Source organism: Macaca mulatta, chromosome 1 (genome assembly GCF_049350105.2).
Source record: "Macaca mulatta isolate MMU2019108-1 chromosome 1, T2T-MMU8v2.0, whole genome shotgun sequence".
Lineage (NCBI taxonomy): Eukaryota > Metazoa > Chordata > Mammalia > Primates > Cercopithecidae > Macaca > Macaca mulatta.
The window spans coordinates 146,625,587-146,650,630 of NC_133406.1; the positions used below are offsets into that span (position 1 = coordinate 146,625,587).

The window sequence follows — 25,044 nt, forward strand, 5'->3', positions numbered from 1 at the left end:
GGAAGTTAGGTCCAAGCAGGGGGAATGACAGCTAATGACATAGGGCAGCATGCAGGAGTGGTGCAGACCAGGGAGGCTGCAGCCAGGAGCCAGGCTGAGGGAAGACACCTCAGGGAGGGCTTCCTGGAGGAGGTTGGACCAAGACCCACTGGCTGGGAGAGGCAGTCTTGGCTGGAGTGATGGCAGGCCTCAGAGAGAAGAGGAAAATGAGGCTCCTGAGGTAACTTGGGGTTTCCAAATATCTGGTCCTCAGTTTTGCTATCAGGACATTGAAGTACCATAATGAATTAGGAAGGTTTAATCACAAGTAGGAGGAAATCTAAGCAAGCACTGACTGGTGATAGTTAATGTTAGAGATTGTAGGAGAGAGAACTGGGAAGACAAACCTCAAACCTCTTTAGCCAGTTAACGGACAATTGTCTATTTTATTCTTTCTTTTTATTAATTATCCTAATCTCATTCATTTAAGACCTTAGTTTTTAAAGAGTCTCCTTTTCGGTCTCTATTTCAGTCAAACCTCATTAAAGACCATCCCTTTTCATTTTTAATGTGCAATTTCCATTTACCAAGAGTAGCTTTTGGAGAGAGATCAAGATCAAACCATTTACCTCTATACATAGCACCTCTCTCCTCCATCCCATTATGCCTGTCACTAAAGCAGAGCTAAAACCCTCACCTCATAAGCCTTGCTTTTATTGCAGACATTTCAAGGGAATGGCTTTGGATGGTTTTAATAAAATTTTCCCTAATTTGAGTCATTCATCCAATACTGTGTCGTGTTTGAAAGACCCATGTTACTTTTCTCATGTAGAGATAGTCCACTGGCACCCAAATATTTCAGAATTTTAAGTGAAAAATTTTGAAAAGATGGGCCCAGGTGCATTGGCTCACACCCGTAATCCCAGCACTTTGGGAGGCCAAGGTGGGCGGATCAGTTGAGGTCAGGAGTTCGAGACCAGCCTGGCCAACATAGTGAAATCCCCGTCTCTACTACAAATACAAAAATTAACCAGGTGTGGTGGTGCATGCCTGTGATCCCAGCTACTCAGGAGGTTAAGTCAGGAGAATCACTCGAACCCGGGAGGCAGAGATTGCAGTGAGTCAAGATCATGCCATTGCACTCCAGCCTGGGTGACAAGAACGAGACCCCAAAAAAAAAATGTATTTTAAGAAAACTATACACAGGAACTTTATCATACTGCTGGTCTCCAATGCAATTGTTTGGGGCTACCTTATAAGTGAGAGCACTTCGAATCTCCTTTGGTACTTTAGTTACTAAGTTATAACCAAGAGCAGCAAAGTGAGGGTCTCTTTGGAATCAGATGTCCTTCTATTTAGAAGAAGTGTTTTCTCTAGAGTATCACTGTCCAGTAGAACTTTTTGCAATGTTGGAAATACTCTGTAATTGGGTCATGCTAGCTGCTAGCCACTGGTGTAACTGAGGAGCTGATTTGTAAATTTTATTTGGCTTTAATTTAAATAAAGCTTGTTTAAACATCTTAAATTTTATAATTCTGTTAACCTGTATGTTTTTATGTTCTGGCCTCAGGAACCCCCCAGACCGTCTTACCTTTTGGTGAAAAGGGTTTGGGTTCCCAGCAAGGAACCCAAGCAAAAATTAAGAAGCGTCTCTAAGACAGCAAATTTGATTAGGCTTCTTAAACAGTCCTGTGATTCTGTGGGAGGGGCACCCAAGTTCAGAACAAAAATTCACCACACAAGAATCTTTCTTATAAAATTACTTTCCTTTTTACCTTTTTTACCAAAAATACTTCTTTGTATCTTTAACTTTCTTTTCATCTCTTATTTACCTTGTTTTAGACATAGCCCAATGAGGTTTGAGTTAGACAAAGATATTTTACCTTTAATAAGAACATTAAAAAAAAAGTTTTCCTGTAATTCTTAAATCAGAAATTACCCAGATACTTAATATCAAATAACCCCAGATCCTAAATTATGACAGATTTGTTTGTAAGCATTTATTCCATTACATTTACCTGATGAATGTATGAATGTAATAGTTTACCTAGACTATTAACAAAAACTGTGATAGCTAATAAAGTTATTTTCCTAGTAACTATTTTTATAGCTGTGAATTTCAGGTATTTACTTAAGTAATAAAACTTATGCTTAATTTTAAGGGTATTTATACCAATAACTCAGGATTTAGTTATTTTCATTAAGCCAACAATATTTCATAGGTATACACAAGCAAAGATTATTCTGTCTTGGGCTGGGTTTTATAGTTGATAATCCTCATGGCAAATTTTATAGTATTCTGCAGGGATAAACATTGCTAGTATTTTACCAATAATTTTTTTTTTTTTTTGAGATGGAGTTTTGTTCTTGTTGCCCAGGCTGTAGTGCAATGGCGCCATCTCAGCTCGCCGCAACCTCTGCCTCCCAGGTTCAAGTGATTCTCCTGCCTCACCCTCCCTAGTAGCTGGGATTACAGGCATGCGCCACCATGCCAGGCTAATTTTGTATTTTTAGTAGAGACGGGGTTTCTCCATGTTGGTCAGGCTGGTCTCAAACTCCCAACCTCAGGTGATCCACATGCCCCGGCCTCCCAAAGTGCTGGGATTACAGGCATGAGCCACCATGCCCAGCCTACCAATAATTTTAAAGCCACCTAATTTATTAAAGCTTTTACTTAAGTCATGGGTATCTGGGTAATTTCCAATTTAAGAATCACAGGAAAACATTTTCTTTTTAATGTTCTTATTAAAGGTGAAATATCTTTGTCTAATTCAAACCTTGTAGGGTTATGTCTAAAAGCATTTGACTAGTCTTTTAAGTATCTGGTTAAGGGCTTTTACGTATTTTTTAAGCCAGTTAATTAGAGTGCTTTATGTATTTTTAGTAGTGAAACATTGTTTACACAATGTATAAATACATAGAGGTATTTAGGCATGCTGATAGAAATACATTTTATAGATTCATAAAGACTTTTTCCTTTTTTCTAGCTTAGATTCAAAATTCTTGATAACATGTTGCATCACTCTAGGCAGTTTTCAGCTAAATAGTCCTAAATCTGCATATTAAAGGAAACAACTCAGGTGAAGATCCGATAGCAAAATTTACATGATGAGCTATAGGGAGAAAAAGTTTGGTGTGCTAGAGGGCAATTAAAATGAATTTAGCTGCCAATTAAACATATATATTATAAAATTATATATTTATATTTAATGTGTATATCACATATAATACGCATATCATAAAATGCATGTATAATTTACAATGGCCTTTTAAATATACATAGATACATGTATACACACATATACAAACAGAGATCCTGTAGCTTTACTTTAGTGCTTTAGCCTTGAAATAAGTATAAATTCGCTGGCTTGCAAAAAACAAAACAAAACAAAACAAAAAAAAACAGTTAGATCCAAACAGTGGTTTAAAGTAACAGCAGATTTAAAGTAGGCAGAAAGGAAAATAGAAAAAGAGAATTTAGGGACTCTATAGTTTGCAGGTCGACCTTAGGGTTCCTTTTCCTTAATGTAAATGTGTACAAAGACCATATTACTTCTATTTTACATAAACTCTGGCAAGTTGAGGTGCCATAAAACCTATGGAGTACTCGAAAGGGGATCATTCTCCTTATTTTTAGAGTATTTCTTTCCCACGTGTTTTGTTTTGTTTTGTTTTTTCTTGAAAGGAGGAACTGAGTTCTGGCCTAGGGATTTGTGTGGTGGATGGATATGTGTCCTGGACGAGCCGTTTGTAAAATGAATTTGTACTGAGGATTTCCCTGCAGGGTTGCTGCACGTTGTGGGGGATCCACCCCCTAGACACTCCCATGAGGCCCCCAGTCACCCATGGGCGCCTTTTGGCTGGGAGGAGCAAATGCCCTTTCTCTTCAAAGCTGAAAAAACTGTCTCTCATTTACCTATGAAAACAACAGTTCAGTTTCTTATACAAATGCGCACAGCCAAGCCAAATTGAGATTAATTCTGAGAGGAAAAAGCAATAGAGGAGACCCTTTAGAATGCACCTTTGAACTAGAATTAGGATCTTACACGATTTCCTAGGAGAAAAATCAGCTCAAGAATAAATTAAGGACCATCCACCAAAACGGGAGGTCCGGAGCTCAGGTGGACTTACCAGTTCCACCAGAGGAGAAGCTCAAACTGGGTGAGGCTTCAGTGGGCCCGGGCTGGTACCTTAGCTCCAGTTTCCGGCAATTCCTTCAGGGTCCTGAGTCTTCTCTGAGGCCCCACGTGTTTGCGCATCAAATTATTGTCAATGGAAAGAGTCAAACTGTAAAATATTTGAAGAGATTTATCCTGAGCCAAATATGAGTGACCATGGCCTGTGACACAGCCCTCAGGAGATCTTGAAAGAATGTGCCCCTGGTGGTTGGGGTACACCTTGATTTTATACATTTTAGGGAGGCATGAGCCATCCATCAATCAAATACATTTAATTAATACATTGGTTTGGTCCAGAAAGGCGGGACAACTCAAAGCAGGGGCTTCCAGGCTGTAGGTGAATTTAAACATTTTCTGGTTGACAATTGGTTGAGTTTGTCTAAAGACCGGGGATTGATAGAAAGGAAATGTTCAGGTTAAGATAAAAGATTGTGGAGACCAAGGTTCCTTTGAAGTCTCATAGTGGCTGTCCTTAGAGACAACAGATGACAAATGTTTCCTATTCCAATCTTTAAAAGGTGCTAGACTTTTAGTTAATCTCTTTAGGATTGGGAGGGCCTGGAAGAAAAAGATCTAGCTATGTTAATGGAGATTCTTTACAGATAAAAATTTTCCGCCATAAAGGACAACTTTGCAGCGCCATTTCAAGATATCAAAGAAACATATTTCAGAGTAAAATATTTTGACTTTCTTCTTTGTCACATGTTTTGCCAGAGTCAGATTGGAAAGTAAGACACGATATGTAGGGTTAAATAAAACCCATCTGATGAGAATTTATGGTTTGTAGGGCATGACTCTCCAGACCCCTTAGATAGGAATTCGGGCAAGATAAAAAAAATCAGAGCTTAGTCCTCAGTATGTATCCAAGATATACAACATGATGCTATGGAATACATATACTCTTTAAAAGGTGACTATAGTTGAAGCAAATTAATATATTCATCATCTCACATAGTTATCCACTCTTTTGTTTTTGTGGCAAGATCAATCGAAATCTACTCAGCATGAAACCCATGTACAGTACAATTGTATTACCTGTAGTCCTCATGTTGTCCATTAGAGCTCTAGGCTTGTTCATCCTACATATCTGCTGCTTTTTATCCTTTGACCTACATCTCCCCATTTCCTCTCCCTTCTGGCCCCATCACCATAACCGCTGTTTTATTCTCTCTCTGTATATTTGACTTTTTTAAAATTTTTCTTTTTTTTCTTTCTTTTTTTTTTTTTTTGAGACAGAGTCTTGCTCTGTCGCCCAGGCTGGAGTGCGGTGGCGTGATCTTGGCTCACTGCAACCTCCGCCTCCTGGGTTCAAGCAATTCTCCTGTCTCAGCCTCCCAAGTAGCTGGGACTATAGGCGCCCACCACCACGCCCGGCTAATTTTTTTTTTTTTTTTTTTGTATTTTTAGTATAGACAGGGTTTCACCATGTTGGTCATGCTTGTCTCCAACTCCTGACCTCAAGTGATCCACCCGCCTTGGCCCCCCAAAAGGCTGGGATTACAAGCATGAGCCACCACACCTGGCCTCTTTTTTTTTTTTGAGACAGAGTTTCACTCTTGTTAGCCGGGCTGGAGTGCAATGGTGTGATCTTGGCTCACCGCAACCTCTGCCTCCTGGGTTCAAAGGATTCTCCTGCCTCAGCCTCCCTAGTAGCTGGGATTACAGGCATGTGTCACCACACCCGGCTAATTTTGTATTTTTAATAGAGATGGAATTTCTCCATGCTGGTCAGGCTGGTCTCGAACTCCCCACTCGAACTGCCTTGATCAGCCCGCCTTGGCCTCCCAAAGTGCTGGGATTACAGGCATGAGCCACTACACCTGGCCTATATGGGGGAATAAAAACACTGGGCACACAGAACAGTAGGATGAATTGCTGAGGTTTTCACCAGGAGTGGGTGGGTAACAGCCAGCAATGAGAAGAGAAGGCTCCGTTCCCTCCATCACCCAGGCACTGGGCAACCTGGGGCAGCCCCTCCACCGCCTAAGCCTCTCTTTTCTTATTGTCAATGTGGGCACGACACAGTTACTGGTGGGGATATTTTGGGGATTAACCCAGACACCACCAGTGACCGAAAGTGCCATACGTTCCCATACCCAGTCCTGCCTGCCTCCCACCTCTGCCACCCCCTGAGCTCTTTGCTTCAGACTTTCACTTTCTATGCTCAAGTAAATCTAGAATTACCACATATAAATACTCTAACATTCTGGGGCCTGAATTTCACAGGGAGGCCTGTGGGAGCTTCTAGACTGAGGTCACGATGGTGTCATCCACCCCACCACACACACCTTGTCGTGAATACTGTCTGGGAGATGGGGCCCAGCTTAGTAACTTAATGAATAGGGTGAAATAATGTTGGACATATTATACTCAATGTAAGAATGCATCGTTCCCAACCATTCTTACATTTATATTTTCTCTTTTCAGGGATCCACATCTTCTGGACCCAACTCTGGAATATGTGAAGGTAGGAAATCAGTATTAAACATGTAGCCGTGACCCTGGGTAGTAGATTTTCCATTTGGATCACAAAGTTGCTAAATAATGCTGCAGCCTGGTTTGTGTAAAAAGCTGGTTAGACTCGCCAAAACAACGGGAGGAAATTTGACTCCCTTAGGCCTTTGGTAAATTTTGTAGGGGTCTCATGTCATCCTATTACAGGTACCCTTATCTGGCCTTAGAGCCAGATATGTTTTAAAATTCAGAGTTTTTTTTTTTCCCCAGAAAGGTAATATGGTACGTATAGTAATACCCCCAGAGAGGTTTGGGGTCAGCACTCCATAATCACACTCATTATTTTCACAGTGACATGTAAGAATATTCACACTAAGAGGGATAAATAGATGACAAATTATTTTATGTAGTTCAGGTTACATTTTGTCACCAAATGAGTTTGCTGCCAAGTGAGGTTTTTTTTATGTTTGTGTTCAGAGTTTTTTGGATTTTGGAATGTAGATGAGGAATTGTGGACCCATATTTACCTTCAGTGGAGGACCGAAGGCTCCCTGAGATTTTGTGAGCCATCTTTTCCATTCCAAGAGCCACCCTCTTGTTCAGGGCTAATCTGGGGTCAAGTAGTAATATTAGGTACTTAGTTACTTTCCAGCAGGACTGGCAGTCGAGGCTTCTAAATATTCAACCCTTCTAAATAATGTATTTCTTCTGAGCAGGAAGAAAAGATGCTTTTCACTTCTTCCCTCTGCCTCCTCATTTTCCGGTGTTGCTGTTTGCTTTATTTTCTTTTATTTTTGAAACTGTATTCTGGCACCTCCTACAGAAGAAAGAAGTCTGATTCTCACATTTGGTTTCTTGGATTTATGACAACATAGTTATTTTTTGGGAGAAATCGTGGCAAGAATTAGAGTTTAGAATCAGGAGCCTCATTCCACCTTCACTATCCCAAGGGCAGCATCCTAGTTTCAGAGTGTGTAGGCCTATCTCTTGTGTGTGTACCCATGCCTTCCCCAGAGTCTTGCCATTTCCTCCCTCTTTAAAAGACCAGAGGATAGACGGAAGAGGAGGAAGCTCCAGTAGAACCACTTGGCCACTTGGGGCGGTGGAAGTTTGTTGGAATAGAGGTGGATATTCTTTTTTCCCATCTCTTATCCCTGAATGACAACTGAGCTGTGTTTTCATGGGAGAAAATGTGTAATCCTAAACCTGCAGGGCCACCGCACCAGAATCTGGCCAGAGCTTTATAAATAGTGTATCTGTGTCCCTCCCAGATGCATCACATGTTTTGTGCAGGTTATGCATTGCAAAGTATTAGAGGATGCTATTTGCATAGACTGTGATTTTTTTTTTTTTTTTTTTTGAGACGGAGTCTCGCTCTGTCACCCAGGCTGGAGTGCAGTGGCCGGATCTCAGCTCACTGCAAGCTCCGCCTCCCGGGTTCACGCCATTCTCCTGCCTCAGCCTCCGGAGTAGCTGGGACTACAGGCGCCCGCCACCTCGCCCGGCTAGTTTTTTTGTATTTTTTAGTGGAGACGGGGTTTCACCGGGTTAGCCAGGATGGTCTCGATCTCCTGACCTCGTGATCCGCCCGTCTCGGCCTCCCAAAGTGTTGGGATTACAGGCGTGAGCCACCGCGCCCGGCAGAAAAATGCACTTTAGAATTCTGCAGTGTGTAACAACAGCCCTTTAAAAATCACTCCATGCCATGTTTCAGAAATTGGCTGTCTCCTACCGTGGGCCAGTCTGGCTGTGCTCAGCAAGTATTCTGCCTTCTTCTTACTCCAATACCTCAGTCTTTTCTTTTACAAAAGTCCAAACCCCTTTTAAGATAATTTGGTGGTGCATTCTCAAGCTAAATATAGAGGATTTTGGAATGGCCTGTTTAGGTATTATCCAAGCTATTGCATCTCATTTGTGAGTATCAATCATTGTGAGTTGAGTGGTATTGACAAAGAAGAGATTTTGGAGTTGTCAGTGGCTTCTGTTTATCTGGGCTCTCTTTGCCTTCTCCTGGCAGTGACATGTGATGGAACTGCTCTTTGAGGTTCAGAGGTTCCTTTTCAAGAACATGTTGAGGTATTCCGAAGGGTACCCTTTCCTCCTAACTTGATCTGAATCTAGTCAGAGCCTTATAAATGATGTGTCTGTATCCTTCCTAAATGTATCACTTTTTTTTCTTTATCACTTCACCTTGGCTTAGAGGGATGGTTTCGGAATGTGTTGGGCCAATGTGGGGTATTTTCATTTGCCTCTATGGACACTAAGGCTCTGAAAGCACGTCCTAGCGGTCTCTGATGTAAAGGTCCAAGAGGACCAAGGGACCCATCTTCTTGGCTTGGGTCTGATGTAGGACTTCTCACACTTAGTTGCCCTGTGGAGCCAGGCTGACTAGTGCCAGGAAGGCCTCATAAGTTGATGCCAGCTGGTGCCTCATGGCTGGAGATAAATCAAGGGAGGTGAGAGAGTTGCAGATAAACTGAGGTGCAGTTTGACCCCCTTAACTTCTTGTCTACAATCCCCTTGTGCACTTACTGCCTCTTGAGCTTAGAGAAAAATAGTTCTATGTGAATTATGTTGTCTCATAAAGACCCCTTCCAGTGGGTTCAGATTCATTGGTCAAAAAAACAAGCATCACGAAGCCAAATTGTAGGATCCATTTTGACCCCAGAATGGGGAGAGTCTTATCGTATCCTGAGTCTCATCCGGGCAGGGGAAGCACCCAGTTGTGGCCAACAGATAGCAGTCCAAATACTGGCAGGAGCTCCAGCCCCAGGTCTCCCTCCCTCCCTGTGTCTTTAAATGCTGCTCCCTTGCTGGGCCCTGTGGCTCACACCTGTAATCCCAGCACTTTGGGAGGCCAAGGCGGGCGGATCACCCGAGGTCAGGAATTCGAGACCAGCCTGGCCAATATGGTGAAACCCCGTCTCTACCAAAAAGACAAAAATTAGCCGGGTGTGGTGGCAGGCATCTGTAATCCTAGCTACGCGGGAGGCTGAGGCAGGAGAACCCAGGAGGCGGAGATTGCAGTGAGCTGAGATTGCACCATTGCATTCCAGCCTGGGCGACAAGAGTGAGACTCCATCTCAAAAAAAAGAAAAAAAAATGCTGCTCCCCTCCCCATCAGAGATTTTCCAGCCATCTTCCCTTGGTTTTTTCAGTGCCCAGATAGAAGAGAGAGGTCTGGGATAGAAGAGAGAGGTCTGGGACTGCCTCCTGCCTCCTCGGGTCTGGGAGAGACAAGGTATTGAGGCTGACCCTCGTAGCTGGTGGAGCGAGGGGACTGCAGTGTCATGGCAGGAGAGAGCTGGGTGGAGAAAGAATCCAGCATTCAGCTCTGGCAGTTTGTAGGTGTGTCCTTCTAGCACCGCGCACCGTTTGTGTTGCAGTACATTCATGCCGGGTGAAAGGGGACCAGTTTCTCGGTTGCTTAGCTACCGGTTGTTCATCCCAAGTGGAATGGAGGAAAATATGCATGGCTGGGAAGCCCCAGGGCTGTTTGGCAGCTCTTTTACCTTGTCCAGCAGGCTGGCCTCCTGCTGGGACTTCTGACAGCACCAAGACCCCAAAGGCTCAATTTGATATTTGGATGTGAGAGGAAAATAAATTGCAGATCCAAAGTAGCCCAGGGATTTGGGGATCTCATTCCTCACTGTTTCTGTCTCTTTAATTCCGGCATTTAAAGGAGAGAATTTTTCTTTTCTTTTCTTTTCTTTTCTTTTCTTTTCTTTTCTTTCCCCGTTTTTCTTAGCCTTCTCCCCTCACAATTTTTTCCCCTCATAGTAGCTCAGAACATGATCATCTTGAGAGTTTGGTTTTAACTTTTGTCTAATCATGAGGTCCTTTTCTGTGGTCAAACGTAATTGATTTCTATTTCACAAGATTGAAAGGAAAGATTTCTTCCAGATTGGAAAGCCGAACCCTCCAGAGTGGCTCCACCTTCCTCCTGCTGTTGACCACGTAGTTAGTGACTTCGGTTCCTGGCATACAGCTCTGGAATTTTCCTCTGCGTACCTAGCATATCTTACCCTAGATAAAACCAAACATTTTTTTTTTTAATAGGAGGAAATATCTTTTAGAGCCAATAACCCTAGGCAAAATTATGAAGTAGAAGGTTATCTCTATACTGCTGAATCTACTCACTGCCCCATTGCATTTGGCTAGATTTTTACCTCATTAAAACACAATTACACTGTGTCCAGTTTCTTAGATCACTATCAAGTAGCTGCTTAGAAAATTTGATAAAATAGTAGTGCTAAAATGTTAATAAATGATAACAGCTCCATGCGATCCCCTTCCCAGGTAGTTTTCCAACAGAGACTCACATCCCCTGAGACCCCCCACCCCAGCGAGGGAGCTGGGTCCACACTCTGGTTCTTTTTGTTTTGTTTTGTTTTGAGACGGAGTCTTGCTTTGTCGCCCAGACTGGAGTATAGTGGCACAATCTTGGGTCACTGCAACCTCCGCCTCTCTGGTTCAAGCGCTTCTCCTGCCTCAGCCTCCCAAATAGCTGGGACTACAGGCGCCCGCCACCACACCTGGCTAATTTTTTGTATTTTTAGTAGAGATGGGGTTTCACGGTGTTAACCAGGATGGTCTCGATCTCCTGACCTTGTGATCCACACCCCCCTCAGCCTCCCAAAATACTAGGATTACAGGCTTGAGCCACCACACCCAGCCCACACTCTTGTTCTAATTAGTAATGTGACCCTGGATTTGCCACCTGCTCTCTGTGGGTTCCATTGTCCCCACAATAGAAACCTTGGGGTGGGCTAATGTTCCTTCTAGCTTAAGTTTTTAGGATTCTCCATGCCTAGAATAGGCTGTAGAGGAAAATCTTGTAGCCAGTGGTAAGGAGTTCTTAATTGTGCGATATCCCTGTTGATCCTAAGATTGCCATATTGGTTGGAACAGGATACCATTTCATGTTGTATCTTGGATATGAAGACCAAGGCCATGACAGATCATAACTGCCACCATGGTGTTCCCAGAAGAGTGGAAGTTACCCCAGCACTGCTGCATTGCTCTGTGATCCATTATGTTTCACTTCTGTAACCCTCTTTGAACCTATGAAGCCTAGGCTCACTTCCACTCTTTATCATTCTCTTCCTTTTATTTTCCCCTGGAACTGCATCTTTAAGCTTCAGAAGTTGCCCCCACAACCTGCACTAAATATAAATGTATATTATCTCCTCTGAGTGTGGTGGCTCACGCCTGTAATCCCAGCACTTTGGGAAGCCGAGGTGGGTGGAAAACCTGAGGTCAGGAGTTCGAGACCAGCCTGACCAGCATGGTGAAACCCCAACTCTGCTAAAAATACAAAAATTAGCTGGGCGTGATGGCAGGTGCCTGTAATCCCAGCTACTCAGGAGGCTGAGGCAGGAGAATTGCTTGAACCTGGGAGGTGGAGGTTGTAGTGAGCCAAGATTGGGCCATTGCACTCCAGCCTGGGCAACGGAGCAAGACTCCATCTCAAAAAAAAAAAAAAAAAAATTTACGTTTTCTCCTTCCTCTTTGTACCTATATTCCTTTTAGGCTCAAGACTAGTGCTCTTTTGTTTATTTTGTTTTTTGAGACAGGGCTTACTCTGTTCCAGGCTGGAGTGCAGTGGCTTGATCATAGCTCACCGAAGCCTTGAACTACTCGGCTCAAGCAATCCTCCCACCTCAGCCCCCTCAAGTAACTGGGACCACAGATGACCACCGCCATGCCTGACTATTTTTTTCTTATTTTTTATAGAAACAAGGTCTCACTATGTTGCCCTGGCTTGTCTGGAACTGTTGGCCTCAAGTGATACTCCTATCTCAGCCTCCCAAAGTGCTGGGATTACAGATACAAGCCACCATGCTGGGCCAAGACTAATTCTTTTTGGCCTCTTCACACACCAGCCCTACAGTTATTTTAGTAAAGAGTTCTTTTTCTGGGGGTGATTTAAGCTGTAGTTTTTTAAGGGAGGAAGTGATTGGCTAGGGCAGGGCTGGGTGATTTTTCTTTTAGAAGAAGTGTTTATTATACATTTTCCATTTTTAAATAAATTGTCGTCAAAAAAGATACATTAGAAAATATGGTGAAGTGGAAAAAAATATTGGAATGCCTGTTTTTTTCAAATTAGCCGTGAGTAGGCAAGTGGTTTTTTGTAGCCAGGCTGTAAACAGCACGCTTGCCCGGCTGTGGACAAAGGCCTGCTCTCCAGGCGACTGCAGTGAGGAAGTGTCAGGACGGAATGCAGCCTTTTGTTCCTGGCTAGATTCCTAGTGAAGGCATGTCCTCTTTCTTTTGTAGTCAGCCTTGGTGGGTTCTTGTTAGACCCACTGTGAGCTGTAATAGAATGACCTACAGTCTCTGAGCTTGTTGCGCAGGCTAGGAGGAGAAAGGACAAGGCTGCAGCTGTTATCCTCAGTGGGGACAGCGCCCTGCAGCTTCTCCCTTCACAGTACAGATGACCCCAGAGAAACTCAGGAAGCTGTCCTTTGTGGGGTGAATGCTCTGAAAATTCTCCTTCCCAAAGGGTCTTCTAGGTCTATAGATGTTACAGGCCATCCAAGGCTTAGATCTCAGCAAGGCCGTTTCCTGCAGCCAGCTGGGGATACATTAGGTCACCCAGCATATTTAAAAAGGAGTAATTATGCAAATTCCAGCACCAAGAATAAGTGCCCTGGCTGCCGGAGACCTCAGTGGAGAAGGGGTGACGTGACTTCAGCTCCCTTTTTGTGCTCAAGATGGCTGCAGCCGTGGTCACAGTTAAATAGCTGTCTTTGAGGGAAGCCTTTTCTTCCAGCAGGAAAGCAGGCCAGTCTGCTCTGAATTAGCCAGCTCGCAAAGTATGAAAGGGACTTACAAAAACAATGGCACGCTGTACATTCCGTGAGATTTTAACAAGTTATATGAACCAAATAATGGACCGATTGGCTGGCTCTGCAGGTTTTTGCCTGAGTGTGCACATTGGCAGAGCCAGCGCTGGCCCCTGTGGGACCAGAGATCAAAAGCCGCCAGCAGTGAATGTAAAACAGCCCTGGCCTGCTCTAGGGCCCACATGCAGAGGGACGAAAGGGAGCTCCCATCCAACTTCTTCCACTCCACCCCAAAAACATTCTCTGCAAATATTCTTGGGAGGTTTGGTGTTACTACAGTTACGAAAAATGCTGAGGTAGGATGTTCCCACATCCTAGGTATGGACGACAGTCTCTCTCATTCAGTGGAATCTTATCCTTCAGGTCTGTGAAAATGTGGCCATTTATAAAAAGTAAAACCTTATGAAAACACATGTCCGTATAAAAGTCTATATCCATGTTTATAGTGACATTATTCATAATTGACAAAAACAACTGGAGACAACCCCAAAGTCCTTCAACAGGAAAAAAGTAGTACACCCATACAATGGCGTATTATTTAACCATAAAGAGGAATGGACTTTTATTTACTTATTTTTTTTTAAGAAACAGGGTCTCACTCTTGCCCAGGCTGGATTTCAGTGGTGCAATCATAGCTCACTGTAGCCTCAAACTCCTGGTCTTGAGTGATCCTCCCACCTCAGCCTCCTGAGTAGCTAGGACTCCAGGCACTCGCTACCACACCTAGCTAACTTGTTTATTTTTTGTAGAGATGGGGTCTCTTTGTGTGCCTGGGCTGATCTCGAACTCTGGCCTTCCTCCTGCCTTGGCCTCCCAAAGTGCTGGGATTACGTGTGTGAGCCACTGTGTCCAGCCTAGGAATGGGCTATTGATATACACAGAAACACTGTGTTAGTCTCTTTTCACGCTGCTGGTAACAGCATACCCAGACTGGGCAATTTACAAAAGAAAGAGGTTTATTTAACTTACAGTTCTGTATGGCTGAGGAGGCCTCACAATCATGGTGGAAGGTGAAAGGCATGTCTCACATGGCAGCAGACAAGAGAAAAGAGCTTGTGCAAGGAAACTCCTTTTTTTTTTTTTTTTTTTTTTGAGACAGAGCCTCACTATGTTGCCCTGGCTGGAGTGCAGTGGCATGATCTTGGCTCATTGCAACCTCCACTTCCTGGGTTCAAGCAATTTTCCTCCCTCAGCTTCCCAAGTAGCTGGGATTACAGGCATGGGCCACCATGCCCAGCTAATTTTTGTGTGTTTTTAGTGGAGGTGGGGTTTTGCCGTATTGGCCAGCCTGGTCTCGCACTCCTGACCTCAAATGATCCGCCCACCTCGACATCCCAAAGTGCTAGGATTATAGGCATGAGCCATCGTGCCCAGCCGAAACTCCCCATTTTAAACGTCAGATCTCATGAGACTTATTTACTATCATGAGAACAGCATGGGAAAGACCTGCCCCCGTGATTCAATTACCTCCCACCGGGTCCCTCCCACAACACGTGGGAATTTGAGATGAGATTTGGGTGGGGACACAGCCAAACCGTATCATGCATGAATCCTGAATACATTACATTGAGTGAAAGTAGACAGTCTCAAAGGCTACATACTCTATAGTTACATTTGTATGATATTCTGGAAAAGGCAAAACTTATAGTGACAGAAAACAAATAAATGGTTGAAAAGAGGTTGGGGAAGAGATGAAGTGCACCAGGGAGCTTTTGGGGGCGATAGAAATAGAAGTATGGTGATTGTAGTGATAGTTACCCAACTGGGTTGTTTGTCAGTGCTCATGGAATTGCACTAAAAAGGGTGACTTTTGCTGAATGCAAATTATACCTAATAAGCCTGAGCTTAAAAAGCAAGCTAGGCTGGGTGTGGTGGCTTATGCCTGTAATCCCAGCACTTTGGGAGGCTGAGGCAGGCGGATCACAAGGTCAGAAGTTTGAGACCAGCTTGGCCAACATGGTGAAGCCCCTGACTACTAAAAAAATACAAAAATTAGCCGGGCATGGTGGCGAGTGCCTGTAATCCCAGCTACTCAGGAGGCTGAGGCAGGAGAATTGCTTGAACCTGAGAGGTAGAGGTTGCAGTGAGCAAAGATTGCACCACTGCACTCCTGCCTGGGCGACAGAGCAAGACTCTGTATCAAAACAAACAAAAAAAGGCAAGTTAAAGCCTTATATTTCAGTCCTTAAGTGCTGCCACCTCAGCAGGAGAAATTTTCCATTTTGAGATGGGCCACACCAGGGAGGCCCGACCCTTGATGAAATGGAGAAAGTGCCAAGCTTGAAGATTTTTGACTGCAGTGGCTCTTTCAACAGATATTTTTTTAGTATATACCATGTGTTTGTAATTGTTCAGTCAGGTCAGACCAGGTGGCAGGAAAGTGTTACCAGGAGTCTAACCTGAGGTAGTCGCAGTGGGAATGGAAAGTTAGGTCACATGCTGAAGGCCTTTTAGAGATAGAATTAAGACCTAGTTATTAGGGAAGCTGAGAGATTCTAACAGGATGTAAATGGTGCAGGTGAAAGAGAAGCTAGGGGCAGTTCCCGGGACCACACCAGTACCTAGCATTGTGCCAGAAGCCAGTAAATAAGGAGGAAAGGGGATGTCCATTTGGAAACCTTGTTACCACAGTGTTGTTAATCTTTGAGCATTTGTGGATATCTTTAGACCAAGGAGTCAGCAAACTATAGCCTAAGACCAAATCTAGCCCACCACCTATTTTGGTATGACCACTAAGCTAAAAGTGGATTTTATATTTTAATATGGCTTTTTTTTTTTTTTTTTTTTTTTTTTTGAGTTGGAGTTTCGCTCTTATTGCCCAGGCTGGAGTGCAACCGTGCAATCTCGGCTCACTGCAACCTCTGCCTCCTGGGTTCAAGCAATTCTCCTGCCTCAGCCTCCCAAGTAGCTGGGATTACAGGCACCCACCACCATGCCTAGCTAATTTTTTATATTTTTATTAGAGACAGGGTTTCATCATGTTGGTCAGGCTGGTCTTGAACTCCTGACCTCAGGTGATCCATCGCCTCGGCCTCCCGAAGTGCTAAATGGCTTTTTAAAAATCAAAAGGAGAGTGGCATAAAGTTCCAGTTTTGATGTGCATCAATAGTTTTATTGGAACACAGCAATGCCCATTCATTTATGTATTGTCTGTGGCTACTTTTCCTATAATGGTGGGATTGAGTACAGATTCTCCTCCACTTACAATGGGGCTACATTGCAATAAACCCATCATCAATTGAAAATATCCTAAGTTGAAAATGCATTTAATACACCTAATCTAACGAATGTTATAGCTTAGCCCACTGAATATTATAGTTTACCCCAGCATCACCCAAGAGTATCATGGTACATGTTGCTAGCCTGGAAAAGATCACATTTCAAAATTTGAAGCACACTGAATACGTATCACTTTAACACCATCGTAAAGTTGAAAATCAGTGGAAGCATTGTTAAGTCAGGGCCTCTGTAGTTGTGACACTACGGCCCCAAAAGCCTAACAGAACCTTTTACAGAAAGTTTTCTGACCCTTGCTATAGAGTCTTTGCACCTTTACTGTTTCTGTTTTGCCTTCCCAATAATGCCTAACAGGCTTTCAACAAAAGTGAGTCCTTGGGCAAGTTTTGTGATCTTGCACAATCACAAGGATAGTGCTTTTGTCACACTGTGCAGGATTTGGACCCCTCTCTGCATCTTGTGAGGTGTACCTGTCAGCTCTGAGCAGCATCTCTCTGCTGCCCTGGTCAGTTCTGGCATCTTTAGCCCAGATGGATGAACAGGTGTGTGGGGCAGCATTGGTACTTGAACCCTGACTGCTCCTGACTGAGGGTTGCCTGGATAACTCCTCAGCCCAGACACTGCTTTGTCCATGCAGCCTGAGATGAATTTTCTTGTGCCCCAAGTCAGAGAGAAGTGACTTCTCACTGGGCCTCCTGAACTTGATGGTTTGAGATAAGGTCAAACCCTGGAGCTGCCCTCTGGAGGTGCTAAAAGGAACATGGTCTGGCCAGTGAGAGGAATAAGACCAGATTTACATTCTGTGTGGATTTGTATTCTGTGCTGCAGGCGTCAGCCTTGTAGCTGAGGCACCATCCTCCTTAGTTCAAGGAAGGATTCTTCTGAGATCCCAAACTGTAGGGATGGCTGAGAGACTCAAAAACTAACAGGCAGGCAAGAATTGAAACTGTGGCTTCTGACGGGACTCAGCTCCATATTGGACTTAGAATCTGGTGTGGCCTGCCGACCTCTAACCTCATCTCCTGCCACCCCAATAGTCACTGTCCTCTGCCACCCTGGCTTTCCCTAGTGTCCCTGGGGCTTTGCCTTCCCATTGGCCTGGAAGGTTCTGAGGCAGAATAGCTGAGTGGTTTGGAGTGAGTGCTAGGACAAGGACACTGCTGTGGGTTGAATTATGTCCCCCAAAAGCGGTATGTTGAAGTCCTAACCCCCAGTACCTGTGAATGGTGACCTTATTGGGAAATAGGGTCATTGCAGATATAATCAAATTAAGATGAGGTCATATTGGACAAGGATAGGCTCTAATCCAGTGACTGGTATCCTTGTAAGAAGAAGGAGATTTGGACCAGACACAGGCGTAGAGGGAGAAGGCCATGTGAGGACAGAGACTGGGGGATGAGTCTGCAAGCCCAGGAGTGTCGGCAACCACCAGAGGTGAGGGAGAGGCAAGGCAGGCTCCTCCCTGCAGCCTTCAGAGCCATCGTGGACCTCCGGATACTTTATATAGGATTTCTAGCCTCCAGAGCTGCGAGACAATAAAAACATTTCTATTTTAAAGTTGCCAAGTTTGTGGTAATTGGTCCTGGCAGTCCTGGGAAACGAATACAAATCCAGAGCCCTGTTTTAGCCATTTCTTGGTTGTATGACCTTGGGCAAGTTACTGAAGTTCTCTGGAGCTCAGTTTCCTTAGCAGTAAATGGGAATTTCGGGGGATTAAACAGTGAATACATGTGAAGTTCTTAGTTCTTAGCACAGTGCCCCACATGTAGTTAGCACTCAGCAAATACCAGCTTAGTGACTGTGGCTCCACTCCCTATGTGGCTGGTTCATTTGACTCACATTTCACTGCCTCAGAACAGCCTTCCCTGACATCCCTACTAAAAACAGCCCCCAAGTCACTATCTCATTACTCTGTATATTATCCTCGTTTGTCCCAAATTTTATTTATTTATTTGAAACAAGGTCTGGCTTGGTCACCTAGGCTGGAGTGCAGTGGCACAATCTCAGCTCACTGTAATCTCTGCCTCTCAGGCTCAAACCATCCTCCCACTTCAGCCTCATGAGTAGGTGGGCCTACAGGCATGCACCACCACACCCAGCTGATTTTTTTTTCTTTTTTAGAGACCTGGTTTCACGTTGGCCAGGCTGGTCTCAAACTTGTGAGCTCAAGTGATTCGCCTGCCTTGGCCTCCCAAAGTGCTGAGCTTACAGGTTTGAGCCACTGTGCCCGGCCTTATTTGTTTACCTTTAAAAATAAGACTTCTCACTAGCATGTGAGTCCTGAGGACCAAGACCCTTCTTTTGTTTAGTGACTGAGCACACACACCAGATGCACAAGGGCATTTATTTTAATTTTTAATTTTTGTGAGTACAGAGTAGGTGTATATGAGATATTTTGATACAGGCATACAATGTGTAATAATCACATCAGGGTAAATGGGGCATCCATCACCGTTTACTGAGTTACAGACAATCCACTTATACTCTTCAGTTATTTTAAAATGTACACACACTGGACACTTAAATTTAGGGAAGGGGGAATGAGGTTGTTCTAAAAACTTTTATGTTTCCCAAAGCAGATAATGCTGATGTCTCTAAAATTTTTCCAGAAATCCTTAGTGTTTTTATTTCAAAACAGCAAGGAGGTTCCCACACCTAACCTCAGTCTACCTTCTCTTGCCCACCTGGTACACGATCAAAACTGTGGGGTTGCTGTTGTCACCTTAAAAACTCACGTATTTGGGAAGAGATATACACTGTTTTTAAAAGTGTAGTTCTGGCAACTTCTATGGCCTACACCGGTCTACTCTTTGGGAGATCTTGTTAACTATAGGCAATCTAACTTCAACACCAAAATGAGAGGCCTGGATGTCTAGCTTTAGAATCATTTGCTGTTAAGCTCTGCCCTCTAGTGGTCACCAGTGTCACAACAGTTCAACATTTGGCTACAGTTCGGTTTCTAAATATCCTGAGAGCTTTTAATATTAAATGTAATAGCGTGTCAGGACATTGTATTCAACTTCAGAAAGAAGAGCTGTGTTTACAATATATGAAAAAGCAGATTTAAATTGTCAAGGAATTTTATTATTAGAATTGTCAGTGTTCTTGAACGAAGAGCTGTAAAATGCTATGATACTGTATGTAGATTTTGAGATAGGAGGTTTGCATTTGGCCTGAAGTTCCCTCTGGTAACCAAGAAGTTTCCTGGGAACAACTGGTATTTAAATCGTGATCTGATATCTGAAAAAATGTCTAGGCTTGGCAGGAAGGGTGCTGGTATTGGGTAAGGCAGAAGACCGCATGCCTGGGAGACAGCATGTGCTCAGGCTGACTGCAGCAGGAGAGAACAGTGGGAGGAGCCTTGGGAGAAGCAGTAGGTGCTCCATGTTTCTTGAATCAGAAAAGAGATTCTGAGAAGATCACGTTGTTCAGAGAACAATGAGTTTGGGAGGAGTTGTATTTATTTATTGCCAATGTATCTAACTACATATAACTTTGCAAGTTGCTTTTTTCGTTGGACATCATTCCATATTAAACGTATGGGCCTCCCTCCTTTCGAGTGGGTACCCAGTATTCCATTGTATGAAATACAGTTATAGTTCACTAGTTCCCTACTGACATTTGGGTTTTGCTAATATTCTGTTAGAAACAGTTTTGTGGTTAGTACATAGTCATTTGGTAAATATTTGTTGAGTCTCTTGCCTGTGCTGGTCACTGTTCCAGGGGCTGAGGATACAGCAGTGAACAAAACAATATCCCTGCCCCCATGGAGCTTTTACTCTGGGGGTGGAGGACTGGGAAGACAATAAGAAAGACAATCAAGTCAATCCTGTTAGCTGACGATGAGTGCTTAGCAGAAAAGATGCATCAGGGAAAGGAGCTATGAAAGTTGGGGTAAGGGGACATTAAATTTTAGATAGGGTGACCAGGGAAGGCCTCACCAAGAAGGTGACTTTTGAGTGGAAATACAAGTCAACTGTGATGTCTAAGGGGAAGAAGAAGGGCAAGGCTTTGAAGCCAGGGCCCACCTCTTCCATGGAGGAACCAGGAGGCCAGAGGCTCGAGCTGGTGAAAGCAGCTGGTGTTAGAGCGGCAGAAGGTGATGTGCGAGGGATTGTGGGTCAGAGTAAGGACTTTAATTTTTTCTGGAATGAGATGGGAGGCATCTCAGGTTCACTTTGGCTTCTGTGTTGCTGCTAGACTGCAGGGGACAGGGGCTGAAGCAGGGAGACCAGTGGGGAGGCCACTGTGATTGTCCAGATGAGAGATGATGGTAGTTTGGACCTGCGAGAGCAGGGGAGGTGGTAAAGAAGGGGGCTCTAGGAGCCATCAGCCCTTCCTGATGGATTGGACGTGAGGTGGGGGAAGAGAGGAGCCACACCTGATACTGGTAGGATGGTGCTGTTGTCAGTGGAGGTGGCTTGGCGTGTGTTTGTGCAAGAATTTTCAGAAGATAAAAATCTAGGAGTAGAATGATTCAGTGTCACATAATGGGTCAAAATAAAGCTTCTTGGCAACTGAAAGATTCTTTATTTGTTGTTTCTTACCTTTTTCTCAGTTTCTAATTTTTTTCTAATAGTGTTTTTATGATAGTTACTTATAAAAATAAAAACACCCCTGTAATTGTATACCTTAGTCTACTCCGTAGATAAGACACTGAAAACTTGTGGCTCAATCAAAATTATGTAAAGCAAGTAAATATTAGAGCAGAAGTTCTTGAAGTCTTTTGTCTCAAGACCTCTTAAAAATTATTGAGGACCCTAAAAAGTTTTTGTTGTGTGACTTCTAGCTATTGATACTCATCATGTTTGAAATTAAAATGGAGTATTTTTAAATGTTTATTTATTTTTACTTAATGAGCATTTCATGTAATGTTTATTCATTTAAAAATAAGAGTAAACCCATTATATACCAGTGAATGTACATTTGTGGTAAGAATGACATTGTTTTACATATTTGCAGATCTCTTTAGTGTCTGATAGAACACAACTTGATTCTTATATTTGCTTCATTGTTCACTCTGTTGTTTTATGTTATTTTGGTTGAAGTCTCAAATAATGTGGCCCTGCACAAGTATGCAGTTCAGAAAGGGAGGAGTATTTTAATAGCCTCTTCAAATCATTACAGATGTTGGTCTTTGATACTAGAGTAGAACTCAACAAGTTGTAATTCCTTAGAGGTTAACTGCAGTGTGGACTCTGAAATCCTATCAATGAACTTGTTTTATTTCCTTAAAATTCAATTTGAATGGATCTCTCTTGCAATTTGAATGGATCTTTTACCCATGCATAAGTTTATATCATCATGCATTGGCCATTTGAAAAATATTGGTTTATAAGTTATGCAGATCTGATAAATGTTACATATTTCACTATGTAATATCAAAACTCACATTCATTAATATGACCACCGATCTCATCAGAAAAATCATTAAAGTATTGGAAAGCTGTCAAACTCATGTGGTAAATACAAGTTTTCCAAAATTCTATTTTCACTTGAAACCTGGAATTTTATCATTGGCAACAAACACTGTTGTTTTCCTTGAAGTAACAGGCTCACTTTGTTCGTTTTTCAGAAAATGGCTGCCAAATAAATACCCGAGTCTGAATAACCAAGTTTGTCAGACATTCTTTGAAGTAAAAACTGTGTTCCACGAAAAAGCAGCTAGTTGAGCCCACGATTCAATTGCACAGTTGCTTTTCCTTCAGACAAACTCTGTGCTTGGAAACGCGGCAGAATTGTTTTCTGTGCATGTCCTGTTCCATTGTACAGAATACTAAACAGACATGTACTCGAGGGCCCAGATTTAATAAAGTGAGTAATTCTCACTGCTTCATCAAAGACTTCTAGGTGGAACTGGCTCTTTTTCTTCAATTCTTTGAGCCAGTGGGAGTCAAGAGTGCAATGGCCTCTGGTAGAGTTTGGTGCCTCTGCCTTGCTTTGTGCTGAGGCACCAGGAATTCACCCGTCACAGCTTCTGCACCACCAGCAGTGAAACAGGCAAAAAATGTCTCTGTATCATGATGAAAATAAGTTTTGACCTCTCAGACCTCCAGAAACCTCCCCCCAGCCTGCAGACCAGCCTGTAGACCACACTTTGAGCACCACTGTACCAGAGGGTCTTTTGCTACTTAAGAGACTAAAAGCTGCAAAAACACTTAACGCACAAATAATCCCCTCTTGTTTATCTAAATCCATATTTATTTCTCTAGCAAAGTTTACTTTTAAGCTCAGCTTGCCCAACAGTTGCATTTACATTTAAAGAGACTGGTTATTAATATAAAAAAGACATTAAATTTTCATTTAAAAATAAGGAAAAAATTGAGAGTCAATCCTCGAAGTAAGGGTTCTCAATTGTGGGCCTGTTCCTTGCAGTGGAGTGGATTATGATGCCTCTAGAAATGCTAACTCTATGTAACATAACCAAGTCATGATATAATGTAAAGATCTGGTTGCTTATCATATACTGTAAAGTGCTAGGCCAGAAGCAATTGTAACTCTCCTCTCATTGCTTTACACTAAAACTCTGAAAACCCCAAGCTTGGTGGGGCCAAGGCTGGGGTTATGGCAAGGTGCTCTGCTTGAATGTGCAAGTACAGTCGAGGGAGAAATTTGTTGGAGGGATCCATTTACTTGCAGCAGGCTGGAAGTGCGCATTCTCCTGATCCTTAAGCTTTTATTAATTGCTGCAGCCTTGGCTCCTTCTATGCTCCCAGCGTGGATTTGCTGGCTGAGCTCCATCCGTCCTTTATGTGAATGAAGATAAGGATGTGTCAGACTCTGGGAATGAGAGCATGCTGTTTGGCCCTTCAAGGCAATTTCCTTTCGAGTCCCAGCCCTCTCCAGATGGCATCTAATTGTTTCTTGAATGACCTCAGTGTCCAGGCTGCAGGAACCTGGTCTGAGAAGCCATTTCACATATTTATTAGCCTGTGGATGAGAACTTACTATATAAAGCCCCCATTCACACTCTCAAAAGAGCTTTTTGTACAGAAGAAATAAGGAAGCTGATGGACTGTTTCCTGTGACCACCAGTCTCCAGCTGGATTCTTATTTTTACCAGGCCCCGGTGGGTGTATTTTGAAGGGGTCTGTGTGGTTCAGTTGAGTCCATCCCGATTCAGTCACCTCCACTCTGTCTCCTCATGGTCGCTACACAAAGCCTTGACAGAACGGAGTCAAGTCCCCTTACCTCATGGTTTCAGGATTACTTGAACAGAGTACAGGTGGTATGAGTTGGGGATTACTGCATTCTGGAAGCCTCTCCCAGTTTGGGAGCTAGTTCAGAGTTTGAGAGAGTAAAATGACTCTTAGGGCCAAAGTGGGAAGCAGCCCTAATTCAGCCAGAAGCTGGCAAGGCTGGCTTACCCAGTGAGGAGCATAACTCCTCTGTGGCCTGTCGTCCCTCACACCTCTGCAGTTCTGAACTATTTTTGGGGAGAGAGGGAAGGGCCCCTACCTTTTTGCAAATATCATGAATAAGAGCCATGTCTCCAGAAGTATGCATGCACACTTATTGCACATCTTAGTTCCAGGTGTTTGTGGACCCTAGGTTGAGAATCCCTGAGCTATCTCCAGATGTTCAGTGGGCCCCTATCATGTTCAGGCTTTCTAATGATGACAATAAGACATGGGTCGTGAGGCCAACAGACAAGGGCACCAGTCATTTTAATGAGTGCTTCAGTAGCTGAACCCTGGAGGACAGGGTTGGAGCTAGGGCTTCTTACTGGGACAAGTAGAAGAATAGCAAGGGGAGAAGGAAACCCCAATGGGCCCACACAGACTAAGAGCAGGGGCTCCCAAACTTCCAGGCCATGTCCACCTAAGGACTGTCTAAGGAGTACATTTGGGAAGATTCTAATGTGATTTGGAGATGATATAAACATCCTGTCCTTTGACCTGGAAAGAAGTCATGAAGGTTGCCCTCCCAGGTGACTGTACCAGGTAAAGCTCATCTGGCATCAGAAAGGGGGTGTCTCAGCCAGTACCTCTGAATTGGGTCTGTGGCCTTCCACATAGCAGAATAGCCTTTTGGAAACATTCTCCAGGAGCTGATGGTGCTGATGCCACATAAGCAGGGCTGAGAGTGCAGTTGGTTCATGCTTTCCCCTGGCTGGGAGGTGCTGGGTGTGGGAGCAGAACTCACCCCTACACCAGTGGCATAGGACATTCCAACAGTAGGAATCCCTCTCCCTCTTCCTAGAGGCAAATTCATGTCATCGTTATCCTTAAAAACTCAAGACAACTCAGTTATTTCCATGGAAGTCCCTGGAATAGACTGCAAAACACCATTAATTTCCATTCATTGCTGACACATGAGTGCACAACCCTATTATTAATGGGTGTATA

At 43.5% G+C, this 25,044-nt stretch overlaps 1 protein-coding gene across 2 annotated transcripts in view; it reads left to right on the plus strand.

Annotated features, from left to right (window-relative positions):
- BCAR3 (BCAR3 adaptor protein, NSP family member) overlaps positions 1-25,044 on the plus strand; it is a 144,561-nt gene that overhangs the window by 56,707 nt on the left and 62,810 nt on the right. For both annotated transcript variants that reach the window (XM_077952882.1, XM_001103070.5), the window contains exon 3: positions 6,585-6,624. In XM_077952882.1, the coding sequence (XP_077809008.1) occupies positions 6,585-6,624 (40 nt within the window). The remainder of the gene's footprint in view (positions 1-6,584; positions 6,625-25,044) is intronic.